At 48.0% G+C, this 12,974-nt stretch overlaps 1 protein-coding gene across 2 annotated transcripts in view; it reads right to left on the reverse strand.

Annotated features, from left to right (window-relative positions):
* Lrp4 (LDL receptor related protein 4) overlaps positions 1-12,974 on the reverse strand; it is a 54,866-nt gene that overhangs the window by 11,315 nt on the left and 30,577 nt on the right. The window contains exons 20-34 of one of the 2 annotated variants that reach the window (XM_005364160.3): positions 12,550-12,751; positions 9,866-10,055; positions 9,648-9,779; positions 8,234-8,374; positions 7,939-8,025; positions 7,665-7,836; positions 6,687-6,849; positions 6,342-6,567; positions 5,691-5,994; positions 4,296-4,514; positions 4,016-4,150; positions 3,171-3,279; positions 1,165-1,309; positions 848-961; positions 305-440 (exon numbers count right to left, since the gene is read on the reverse strand). In XM_005364160.3, coding sequence (XP_005364217.1) covers positions 305-440; positions 848-961; positions 1,165-1,309; positions 3,171-3,279; positions 4,016-4,150; positions 4,296-4,514; positions 5,691-5,994; positions 6,342-6,567; positions 6,687-6,849; positions 7,665-7,836; positions 7,939-8,025; positions 8,234-8,374; positions 9,648-9,779; positions 9,866-10,055; positions 12,550-12,751 — 2,475 coding nt within the window. Of the gene's footprint in view, positions 1-304; positions 441-847; positions 962-1,164; positions 1,310-3,170; positions 3,280-4,015; positions 4,151-4,295; positions 4,515-5,690; positions 5,995-6,341; positions 6,568-6,686; positions 6,850-7,664; positions 7,860-7,938; positions 8,026-8,233; positions 8,375-9,647; positions 9,780-9,865; positions 10,056-12,549; positions 12,752-12,974 lie in introns of those variants that run through there. The other variant, XM_026787717.1, reaches the window with a different exon arrangement.

Below are 12,974 nucleotides of genomic sequence, written 5' to 3' on the forward strand. Positions count from 1 at the left end.
AGGCAGAGGCAGAGGCAGAGGCAGAGGCAGAGGCAGAGGCAGAGGCAGATCTCTGTGAGTTCGAGGCCAGCCTGGCCTACAGAGTGAGTTCCAGGACAGTTAAGGCTACACAGAGGAACCCTGACTTGGGGGTAGGAGTCATTCCAACAACCTACAATTACAAACATCACACCGTGTCCCACATAGGAACTAGCGGCTAATGATGTGCTCTGTCTCTCATCTGCCAGATTATGAAACTGGGACAATGCTCTTTTACTAGTAGGGTATGGTGATCTAAATCCTGTATTGACCTGACCCTACTTACCTTCCTTCTGCCCCCTCCAGAGATGTGTGGGTCTTGGTGGTAGAAGAACGCAAGGTGGTGGGCAATGTGTTAGGCAGCACTGGGTTCTTCTCACTCATACTGGTAGCTCTGGGAGCAGGAGGCACTAGACCAGGCACTGCAGAGAAATGAAGGTTGCAATGGACTGCTCGAAACCTACCTATGGTTCAGGAGTAGCAGCTACAAGTCTTGACAGAATCCAAGTCTTGACAGAATATTTTAGATTCCCTAATCTCAGGCACTATGTTTTATTGCTATAAATTAAAAAAAGACTCGGATTGAGTATTAGTGATTCTAGGTAAAAATTACTGGCTCCCAAGGATTAGGAATAGAGATGATCTGATGATCTCTAGCAAGACATCACAAGCCCAGGGTTCTGTTCTAATAACGGCCGGGCCCAAGCGTCCAGCTCATTTATATTATGCCACTATGATGCCACTATGATGATGCCACTATAAAAGGACAGAGTTGAGGCTGCCAATCCCATCCCTTTCCAAGGGCTGTGTTGTTCCAGGGAGAACTCACCAAGGGAGCAGGCCCGACTGTCTGGCTCATCAGGACAGGCACACACAAAGTCAGAGGCTCTGGCAAAGCAGAGATGGGTACAGCCACCATTTTTCACACCGCAGGCATTGGTCCCTGGAGGCAAAGCAGATGTGTCAGGTCTGAGACAGAACGGGAGGGAGTTCAGGGACACCCCATTCCTAGGACAATAGGGCAGGAAGATGATAACCACAAGGTTTTCTCGTGGCTCTAATTATGCTGGCCACTAACAGTCCTTGGGGTGACCAGAGCCAGTCCCACTGATGGAGAGAAAAGGGGCTCAGTTCCCAGGGGCCCACCTGTCTGCCGCTGAGGGGACACTACGATGATATCCATGAGTCCCTCCACATTGGCCAACACTGTCTCCTTGTTGCGGCCTGAGTACTTGTCAACACGCTGGATGGACTTGGTTTGCCAGTCTGTCCAGTAGATCCACCTGTCCTGCTACTCAATAAAGAACCCAAAAGAAGAAGTATTCAGCAGTCAGATCCCAGCACCCCTTCTCTGCCTCAGTGTGTGCTCTCCCTCTGCTGAAATACATTCTGTCTCTGATCCCCAGATCAACTCTATGCATGCCTGGTGTAGGAGGTCCTTCTGTGTATGTGTTGCTTTTGTTGATTAATGAATAAAGAAGCCAATGGCCATGGAGCCACTAGAGGGAAAAGACACAAGCCCCCAGCCAGAACCTTGCCAGTAAGCCACAGAGAGAGAAATGGGCTAACCAAAGATATAAGAGCTAGCTAGCAAAACACTTCAGTGATTTAAATAATATGGTTTCTGTGCGGTTATTTTGGGTCTAAGTGGCCGGGAACGAACGAGCAGCATCCCTCAACACAGGCCCAGATATTCAGGAAGTCATCCCGAATTCACAGAGTATCCTCTCCCCTCCATGTTGTTCTGCATACGCAGCTCCTTCACATGGCATTGGCAGGAAGCAGTGAACTGCTGGTGTTTCTGTCCGCTCCACCCAACTCAGTTTTGTCTGTTTGATTGTTTATCTGCTTTGTGTTTGTTTATTGAGGCAGGCTCTCATATAGCCCAAATTGATCTCAAACTTGCTATGTAGCTAAGAATGGCTTTGAACTCCTTCCTAATCCCCCTGCCTCCACTTCCCAAGTGCTGAACTAATAGGTACGTCTCGCTAGGCCTAGCTATGGTTTGTGTTTTTGAGACTTTGTGGCTCAAGCAGAACCTCTTGCCTCTCCCCCCTAAGTGCTAGAGTTATCCCAGTCCGGTTCATTTCTTCAAGAATGTGCGTGGCTCATCTGAGTCTGCAGATCTACATTCAGTCCTTTGCCAAAAGAGTGAAGTAGGAATCCAGAAGTTCACGCCAGCCTTTCCTGGTTTGGTCTCTTTGTTCAGTGCTCTGGCTCAAATACTCTGCTTATTTATGTGGACAGTTTCCCCACCATGCATTTCATTGGTGGTAAGATTCTCAGTCAAGGAAGAAAGGGGAAATGAAAGCATCATTCTCCTTCTCCTCGGTGGTGCACTGTTAGGGGTTCTGGAGGACACTTGTAGATTGAGAAAATACGTCCATTATTAGCCTTTCATCAGGTTAGCCCAGATAAAACCTTTCTGGCTGGTAAAATCAAATACACAATGCAGGGCTGGGCATGTAGCTCTGGGGCAGAGTGCTACAGGTTCAACTCCTGGCATCAGAAAGAAACAATGCACGGCTGGAGAGATGGCTCAGAGATTAAGAGCACTGTCTGCTCTTCCTGTCCTGAGTTCAATTCCCAGCCACCACATGGTGACTCTTAACCATCTATAATGAGATCTAGTGCCCTCTTCTGGCATGCAGGTAAACATGCAAGCAGAACACTGTGTAAGTAATAAATAAAGAAATCTTTAAAAAAAAAAAAACAAAAAAGGAAAGAAAGAAACAATGTAGAATGGATGATGTTTGTCAAATAGGTAGAACTGAGTGCGTCTGAGGTCGCTGGGCACAGCTTTCACCAATGTCTGTGCTGACTGCAAATACACTGTAACCAGCTGGCTGCTTCCTGCTCTTGCCTTGGGGCTTCTCTGATGCATGAACCCTAGAGCTGTCAGCTAAAACAACCCACAGCAGTAGGATCAATAGGGCAATTTATCAAAATTTAATATTCCTGGGCCGACGTGTCTATAGCCAGAGCCCCAGCACTTGCATCTAACAGCTCCAGAGCCAATTCTGTGCACCTCTGAGAGCCATGTCTTCAAATGATAGAACTTGGAAGTGCCAGGCCAGAATAGCAGAGTACTTAGAACCCCCAGAAAACACCTCAGCCAGGGAGGTTTCGTTACCTCTCTCTTGAACCAGTACCTGTGTGAGGGCAAAGGGGTGAGCCACGTGGCTGACCAGGACCTGCCGCAGCTTCCCATTGAGGTCAGCACTCTCGATCCGGTCCAGATGTGCATCTACCCAGTAGATCCTGCAAAGAAAGAGAAGGGAAGCAGATGTGTGCAGGGCAGTCCAGTTCTTCCCATAAGGGCCGTCTGTTCCTTCCTGAGCTGCACTGCCCATGAGTCCCAGCAGAGGGAGGAGGAGGGAGGCTGGAGCTGCGCTGCAGAGACACGGAGACTCCATCATCTTAGAGCAGCCACTCCAGCCTCTCCTTTGACATTTTGATCGCCCTTTGGATCCTGTCTAGAAATCTAAGCCCACATTTCTACAAACGGTCTTCAGAAAGAGAGCTCAGGCCATGGGGCTCTAACCAATGTTAAAAGAAGAGGATTCCTGACCAACTCTCCAGGTGACCTTAGTTCTTTTCCTCTGCAGGTAGGAAGGAGAAGCCACCCTCCTCTGCCCTTCAGAGTTTCACATTTGGGGATATATATATAAAATCTAGAAGAAGAGTTCAGTTTCAGAGCCTGTTGCTTCCTCAGGTAAGTAACAAATCTAAGAACCAGCCCATAAATGGAAAACAGGACACACTCTGTCTACTAAAGGTCCTCCAAGACTTGTAAACCAAGGAGTCCAAACCCCACAGAGGGCCCAAGGCTGGATTCAGCAACTCCTGCGCTAAGACTGTATGGTCTCATCCCTTCCCTAGTTTTCTCTTCCTGGTCTCCTAAAGACCTATGCATCTTTTCTTTTCCCCATGTCAATCTCTGTCCTCCCCTTGACCCCACACATGTCCAGGTGGCTGTTTGGGACAGGGTTCTCACCTGCGGGTATCATAGTCCAAGGTAAGACCATTGGGCCAGCCTAGGTCTGTGTTGATGAGGACCTTCCGCTCAGAACCATCCAGGTTTGCGCGTTCAATCTTGGCAATGTGGCCCCAGTCTGTCCAGAAGAGGTACCTAAGACACAATAGTGTCATTGTCACAATGCATGGGGAGACAGTGCCAAGAGGTCAACACACATAGTGGATAACAATTCATTAATTTGTAAACACCTTCCGGGAGCTTCTCTTGTACCAGGCCCTCCTGCTAGACATGAGCTTACCCCTTTCTGGGGAAAACGGCAATGGCCCGGGGCTCGTCTAGACTGTTGTTGATTAGCACTTTGCGACAGGAACCTTCCAGCCGGGATGCTTCGATGGTATTTCGACCTGTATCTGTCCAATACAAGTTTCTGGCAACCCAGTCCACTGCCAGGCCATCAGTGGTTCTCAGGCCATGCCCAACAACAGTCTCCATGTTGCTGCCATTCAGGTCTGCTCGCCTTGGGGACAATACAGGGTTACATGAGTAACCAGACTAACCAGAAATAATATAATACCCTGAAACTTACTGTAAGCTCCACAGACAGGGATAAAATACGTTCCTCAGCACCCGGCATGATAAGTGCTCAATACATGAGGAATGAATGTGAGTTCTCAGAGTGTTTCCTGCAAACTGGAAGAAGTAGATGGTTTGGATGCATGTTTTACCCCAGGGGAAATTAATAATTGCTAATAAATCTTTGTGAGAACACAAGGATTGCTACCTGGGGGTGGTTATGAGACAGGGAGATTAAGACTAGGAATGTAATTCAGTGGTAGGGCAGTGGTCGGGCAGTGGTCTTGGGTTTGGTCTCTGCCATGGTAAAATCACTTGTATGACATCATATTTTTGAGTTGTGTTGAAATAAGAGAAGTAAAGAATTAATAAAAAGAATGGCAAAAAACCACTCAAAACAACTTTGTAAACCAATTTAAAACTTAATATTGGGTTAAGGTTCCTATGCTGCAATATAGATTCCAACTTTTCATCTACCTTAGGGGAGTCTTAGAGCCCACTCATGGCCTGGCACTAAGTGTGGATGATCCAGGTTCCCAACTTGGCTTTATGGTTTCTTATTTAATATACCTGGTTTCATACATGTATATACACACAGATAGATATAGAGATAGATATAGATAGATGGATGGATGGATAGATAGATAGATAGATAGATATGTTTATGAGAAGGGGTCTCATGTAGCCCAGGCCTCAAACTAGCTCATTATATAGCCAAAGATAGCCTTAAACTTCTGATCCTTCTGTCTCTGCTTCTCTAGAGCCCTCTTTAGCAGCACTGGGAATCAACCCAGGGTTTTGTGCATACTAGACAAACACTATAAACTGAGGTACATTCTGTTTACTATGTTTTTGAGACAAATTGCCATATTGTCTGGCTAATGTTAAACTCACTGTCTTCCCGCTTCTGCCTCTCCAATGCTGAGGATATAGAAGGGGAAATAGCATAACCAGCTCTGTTTTTATTTTTTGAGACTGGACCTTCCCCATGTTGACCTCAAACTAGTGATCTTCCAATCTCAGCCTCCTGAGTAGCTTATAATCATTAAACCAACAAGCAAGCAATAGAATATGGCATCCTGTGAAGTGGGCAGGGCTCTGGTCTCTGTGCCGCTCACACCTGATAACATCCAGGAACACATCTGTGTAGTAGACCTTTCCGTCCACGCTGTCATAGTCCAGGGAGATGACATTGTTGAGCCCAGGGACAGGAACATGCACATCTGTGTGATCCTCGGTGTCCAGTGAGATGCGGCGAATGGAGCCTCGGCTGGAGAAGAGCAGGTAGGTCTCTGGAGAGGGGTCACAGGTCTTTCTGTCCCCCTTCAATTGGATGCCAGTGGGGCAGGCACAGGAGAAACCAGAAGGCCGAGGTAGACAGAGGTGGGAACAGCCACCATTTCTCAAGCCACACTTATTAAAACCTGGAGAGAGAGGAGCAGCGAGCTTTTACACCCAGCCTGGGGGGCTGGCAGACTCTATCATAAAGGAACTAGTTTCTTATGGCTGGCTGTTCACTGCTTCTAGTGACAAGATTCAGGGTTAGACAGAAGTGTGAGGCAGAGCAAGTATCTCTGAGAATTCTTTGGAAGTAGCAATAGCATATACCTGTGGTACCAGTCATACCTAGAGGAAAAAAAAGACTTATACTGGACATGGGCTTAGAAAGTCTCTCTGATTGTAAGTAATTCTGTGCCCTGGCTATAGCCTTCTGTTGCTGTAGTCCCAGAAATGCAGAGGCCCTGACTCAGAGCCCCAGGGGTCTTCTCACCCAGTGGCTGTGCCCGGTCTACAGCTTGGATGTCCATGAGGCCTGGCAGGTTGGACCTCACCAAGATAACATTGCTACCGGTATTCTTGTTGGCCCGGTGGATGCTACGGGTCTGCCAGTCGGTCCAGTAGATATAGGAGTCAAGCAAAGTGAGGCCATATGGGTGCTGTACTGGTGACACTAATGTATGTCGATTGGCACCATTCAGGTCGGCTGCCTCAATTCTCTGTGGAGGAGATTGGAGGGAGGCAGCTATTGTGTACCAGGAGCCTTTGCTGAAGATCCTCAGCAGATCTCTTCTGTCTCCTGACTGAGACTCCCGGGAAGCAAGGGCAGGGCTCTCACCTCAGTATGGGCGTCAGCCCACAGTAGCTGGGAGCTGGTCTTGTCCACAGTCAGTCCATTAGGCCACCCTAGGTTGTTGTTGATGAGCACAGTGCGATCTGAACCATCCATTCCAGACCGCTCTAACTTGGCATTCTCCCCCCAGTCTGTCCAGTACATGAACCTGGTTAAGGAAACGAAGCAGCTGGTTATCCCAACAGCTCCCTTATACTGTGAATACCGGCAGTGTGTCAGACATCCTGTGAGTTCCCGTGACATGCCAGACACTTCACATGCATTGCCTCATTTTGCAAGGGTGGGTGACAAGGTCTGAACTTTTATTGTCCTCCTTACTTGGCGAGGGAGAAAGCTGACAAGGATCAGAAAGTTCAAACATTAGATCCACAGTGAGGAAGCCACTGTGCATGAAAGAATTTAAATCTTGGTCTTTGTGTGTGTGTGCACACAAGGCTTGAGGCCAGAGGTGGATGGTGCTCACGCGCTGCCGTTTTTTTTTTTTTTTTTTGAGATCAGATCTTCTGAACCTGGAGCTCACTGATACAGCAAGACTGGCTGGCTAGCAATCTCCAGTGGTCCTCCTATTTCTGCCTCCCCAGTACCAGGATCATAGGCTCATATCACTGGACCTGGCTTTCTGTGTGGGTACTGCGATTCCACACTCAGCTTTCATGCTAGTGTGGCAAGCACATCTCCCCACCCTTGAATCCTGTCTTCTGACGGCAAGGCTCATGCTTTAAAGAAGCTGCCAGGGAGTGGAGGAGCCGTGGGTCAGGACTTAGTCTACAGTGACCTCCGGGGCTCACAGTGCTCCTCTAATACATTCCCATAGTCCCAGCTAAGCTTGGTGCACTCAGCAGTGCAGACTGATAAAGCCAGCTCTCATCCCATTTCATGGTACAGTACAATGGCCCGGGGACTGTCGAGGTTCTGCTAAGCTTGGTGCACTCAGCAGTGCAGACTGATGAAGCCAGCTCTCACCCCATTTCATGGTACAGTACAATGGCCCGGGGACTGTCGAGGTTCTGCCACACCAACACTTTCCGCATAGACCCATCCAGGTTGCCGACTTCAATCCGATTTGTTCCTGTGTCTGTCCAGTAGACCTTCCGTCCGATGGCATCCACCGCAAGTCCATCTGTGGTCTGCAGACCTATAGGACGTCAGAAGAACACACTGACCCCCGCCTTCAGGCAAACGGGATATTCCCCATTGTAGCCAGACAGGTGGCCCTTGGGTTGAGGGAAAGGCTCACCTGTAGTGATGATGTCCTCGTGCTGTGAGCCATCCAGGCTGGCACGGCTGATCCTGTGCAGCGTACTGTCTGACCAGTACACTCTTCCTGAGAAGGAAGGCTTGACTCAGTCCAGGCTCTGCCTGCCCGGAGCCTGATCAAAGACCCCATAGTCCCAACCTGGGGAATAAAGGGGTGGAGGCGAAGAACGGCAAAGGAGGACAGCTCTTGGCAAGGACAGAAGGAGCAGAAGGCAAAGCTGAGAGGACGAAAGGACAGTGACAGCTTTTGTTGAGGGAAGAAGGGTCACACAGACCTTCCAGAGGGTCCACCCCAATGGCAATGGTGTTCTTCATAGTCATGTTGATTGGGACCACCACATCAGCAAAATAAGGGATGTCCAAGGAGACCATGCGTACATCAATCCTCCTGGCGAAGATGAGGAAACTGTTCATGCCTGTCCAGGTGGAAAGAGAAGGAGGGAGATAGTCACTCTAGTAGAGGCACTAAGAGGATTTGGAGGTGGGCAAACCGAAGCCCAGAGCCTCACACCGTTGGTCTAGTTGTGTGATCCTAGGCAAATCACTGAAATTACTTAAGCCTCGGTGTTCTGTTCTATACAATGGCCATAGTAACAGGATAACTATAAGCATCCAAAGAAGTAATGTGCATACATAAAGCACTGAGAATTAGGCTTCATACACATGCATGAGTGGTACTTCCTTCTGGAGGGTGGGAGAGCTTGAAAAGGGGTTACGCTGGCCTTGACCTCATTGTGTAGATGAGGAGGGCTTCAACTCCTGATTCTCCCAAGTGCTGGCATTATAGGCACATATCACCTCTTCATCTATATTATGGAAGGAGGCTGATAAGAAGACTCGGGGTGGGGTGAAGGTGGTTGCCGCCAGGCCTGATGACCTGAGTCCAGTCCCCAGGACCCATATGGTGGGAGGAGAAAAGACTCCCTCAAGTTCCCACACACAGACACACAATATTAAGCATAAGTGTAACAAAGAGAAGCATTGTAACAGCAGCCCTCTTTGAAGGACCCTTTTATCATGAAGCTTAAGAAAAGTAGAAAAGGGGCCCAGAAAGCTTCATTTGCAAGTTGAGAGGCACTCAGCTTCTTTAGGAAGTTGGAGTTCAAATGCAGTCTACCACACGGTATCACCTAGGAGATACCTTGACCGCTCTCCCCCAACATCTGGGTATCCAGGCCCTACTTCTGGGACACTCCTATAAGAATGATACCTAGGTCCTGTTGCTCACAAAAGCCACACATCTTTGTCACACATTTGCACACAAGTCTATGCAGAAAGAAGTGAAGAGTCTTGTTCTGAACAAATCATCATATTGTAGTTTGGCAACAGCTGAAACTGCTGAGACAGGACGTCTTTCTCCTACAAGATGGCCATAAGGAACAGACCCTGGGTCTCCATCCCGCCTACCTGCTGAGACAGGATGTCTTTCTCCTACAAGATGGCCATAAGGAACAGACCCTGGGTCTCCATCCCGCCTACCTGCTGAGACAGGACGTCTTTCTCCTACAAGATGGCCATAAGGAACAGACCCTGGGTCTCCATCCCGCCTACCTGCTCCTCCACTTCTCTTTCTTCTCAGAGCTCCACTCTCTCCTCTAAGCTCCTGGGAGTAGCGGCACTCACAGATCCTCAGAGCATGTTGGAGGACTCCTGCAGAGGAGGGACAGCCCCTTCTCCACACAAACTCACCTGGGGAACATGTCTTGCCATCAATGAGCAGGTTGATGCCCGTGGGGCAGGTACAGCTGAAACCGCTTGGATTTGGGGACCGGAGACACAAATGGCTGCAGCCACCATTCTCCACAGCACATGGTGTTGTCACTGTACAGGGCGGGGAACGATCAGTGGGGCAGACTAGGACATAAGACGGCTGAGGGAGAAGCTAGCAACTGCTGATGGCTGCTCACCTGGAGGCCTCTGGCGATGGAAGACATGGATGTCCATGAGATTCTCTAGGTTCTCCTGCAGAGTCTCCCGGTCTAACCCAGTCTGCAGGTCAGCACTTTGTATACTTTTGGTCTGCCAGTCAGTCCAATAGATGCGCTGTCCATACAGAGTCAGCCCGAAAGGGTGGGGGAGCTGACTTCCAATCAGCACCTGCAGGCCCCAACACTGGCATCACAAACAGTCCAGGGAGCAGGCAAGAGCTCAGCAAGGTGCTGGAAGCTGTGCCACAGCGTCTGCACGTGAGAGCTTGTGTCTGCCAGCACGTGTTAGCGCCAAGCCATTAGGTATTGTGGTACCAATTTCATGGCTTGACTCAAATCAAAGAAAGAAAATGAGCAACTTTACAGCATTCACAACCTCGATCAAGCAATCAAAATAGAAATCATAGTATCTACAAAAGAAAGGGAGTTTTCCTTTTTGAAAATGGAAAGACTGGCCGGCAAGACAGCTCAGTGGGTAAAGGTGCTTGCCACCAAACATGGTGACTGTGAGGGCCAGCCATGATCATCTAAGTCTGGGCAGAAAGGAAGTTCTTCACTTCCTCCAACCACTGTCACCTGGGACTCTGGCCATCAATACATGTAAATGGAGTCTAGAGTCTCGATAGTTTACTGAGACAATGCCTGGCAGGCCGAGATTACCTGACCCCCACCCAAGAGCAGACCATTCAAAGGACTGTAGATAGAGAACACCTGCCAGCACTTCACCAGGACACCCCTAGACAACCTCAGAGACCCCTCACCCCCACCTTTACTACTATAAAAACCCAACTCTAATTGAGCTCGGGTCTCTCCAGATATTCTGATATGTTGGACATGTGGAGAGACCGAGTTTGCAAACTTGATTAAAATAAAGGCTCTTTGCTTTTACATATGGGATGGATTTGGGCATAAGAGTGACCCGAGTTCAATCTCTGAAATCCACATAGTGGGAGGAGAGGATCTTGTAAATTGTCATCTGAAACCACACACGCACCGTAGCACATGCACACACACACATTAAATAAATGGTGTTATTTTAAATAGGAAGTTTTAAGAAAGTCTGAGGAAGGAGCCAGATCAGAGGGTAAAGAGACACAGAGCTGGGCCTGCTGATACAGGTCTATAGTCCCAGAACTGAGGAGGATGAGCCAGGAGGATTGCCCAAGTTTGAGACCAGCTTGGGCTACATAGTAAGACCCTCACAGAGAGGGAGGCAGGGGTCACTAAAGGCAATGGGTTATTCTGGATTAGATATTGGGGTAGGCCCATATTCCTATATGGTGTGGCAGCCAGGCTCTGAAGCCATACGCCCCACTGAGGATGGTCAAGTAGCCTACCAGACGGGCCTTCGCACCCTAACAAAAGGTCAGGATGTTGTTGCTCCTTTATAATTTGGAGGATGCCTGATAGAGATGCTGATTCAAGCCTATGTGACAGATAGCATACACAGCAGACAGGTGGTTGTGGACGTGACTGAAAGCCATTCACCGGGTTACCTAGGAGACAGAATGCTAATGTATTTCCCCTAAGTTAGGTTTTGGTATAAAGACTGGAGAATAAACAAGAGGAATTCTTCACAATGTGAACTCAGGATTTCATGAGGGACCACTGAGAAACTCCCTCTCGATAAAACCATTTGAGTTGTGTCTTTATATCCGCGCCTCCACCCTGGTCCAGGGAGAGGTAGTTTTATGTTGGGGTCTGGTCAAGAGAAATAATTGAGGGTCCAGGCTAGCATCGGACCCCGACATATTAGGGTAAAAGAGAAAACAAAATTATTTTAAAAACAGTCCTGAAGAAATTGGTAATGAAATTAAACAGAGTGTGTATTATACAGTAGTATGCCAATATTATTTTAATTCAATTATTTATATTTTTGTGTGTGGTGTCTGTATGGGTACACTTCCCAGTGCAAGTGTGAAAGTCAGGACAACCTGTGTGTGTGTCTTTGCCTTCCAAAAGGGTCTCTGCCTCCCATCTCACTGTGGGGGTCCTAAGATAACAGATACTCATGTTACTCTGTACATTTTTTACACGGGCAGCTGGATTTGAACTCAGGTCCTCATGGTTATATGACCAATGCTTTTACCTACTGTGTCATCTCCAAATTCAATATCAACACATAAGGTTCTTGTTCTTAAGAAATATGCACTGGAATATTTTGGAATTATGTCAAGATTTCTCCAATTTAATCTCAGATGATTCAAAAAAATAACTGTGTATGTGTGTTTATATTTGTGTATGTGTATGGAGAGAGATGGGAGAGGGAAAGAGGAGAATGAGCATGGTATAGGAAACATGGCAAAATATTATTCCTCTTATACTCTTGCCAATATTTCTTAAAGTTAGAAATTATAACAAAATAAACAATGGTAAAGGAGAGGCAGCTCAGTCATCAGTCCAGCATACAACAGGTGGTTGATTATTGCTAGTTGCAATGGATATTAGGGGTGTGTGTATGTCCAGCCCACACTTCACACTAATTCCTAGTTTGCTTGAATAATCAACCAGCAGCCTGTGTCCCCTGTAGCTACAGCTTTGGAGAAACAGCATCTTTCCCATGCTGGTCCCATCACCTCTGGGTCCCCCTAACTCCTGTCACCTGAGAATGCTGTCCTGGGGGCTTCCAGAGCTGTGAGAAGACACTTTAGTGCCACTTTTACCTTCCTCCTGCTGCCATCCAGCCCAGCAAACTCAATAGTCTTCATACCAGCATCAGCCCAGTACAGCCGCTGGGACCCATAGTCAATAGCAAGTCCATTCGGCCAAGTCAGGTTAGAGGAGATGATGACTTGACGGCTGGAGGCATCCATGCCAGCTCGTTCAATCTTGGGACTCGCACCCCAGTCCGTCCAGTACATGTACCTGGATAGAAGACTTCCAGTTAGCACCCAGTGGAGGCTTCAGCGTGTCTTACTGGTAGAGTGCTTAGCATATGTGAGGTATAGGGTTCAATTCACAGCATGAAAAAAAAATACCAAAGAGGATGCAGGGTCCCAAAGAGTTTTAGGAGAAGACCTTAGATCTCTAATCACTATCAAAAGGTACTTCAGGGAGGCAGAGACAGGCGGATCACTGTGAGTTCGAG

Source organism: Microtus ochrogaster (assembly GCF_000317375.1).
Source record: "Microtus ochrogaster isolate Prairie Vole_2 chromosome 14 unlocalized genomic scaffold, MicOch1.0 chr14_random_1, whole genome shotgun sequence".
NCBI lineage: Eukaryota > Metazoa > Chordata > Mammalia > Rodentia > Cricetidae > Microtus > Microtus ochrogaster.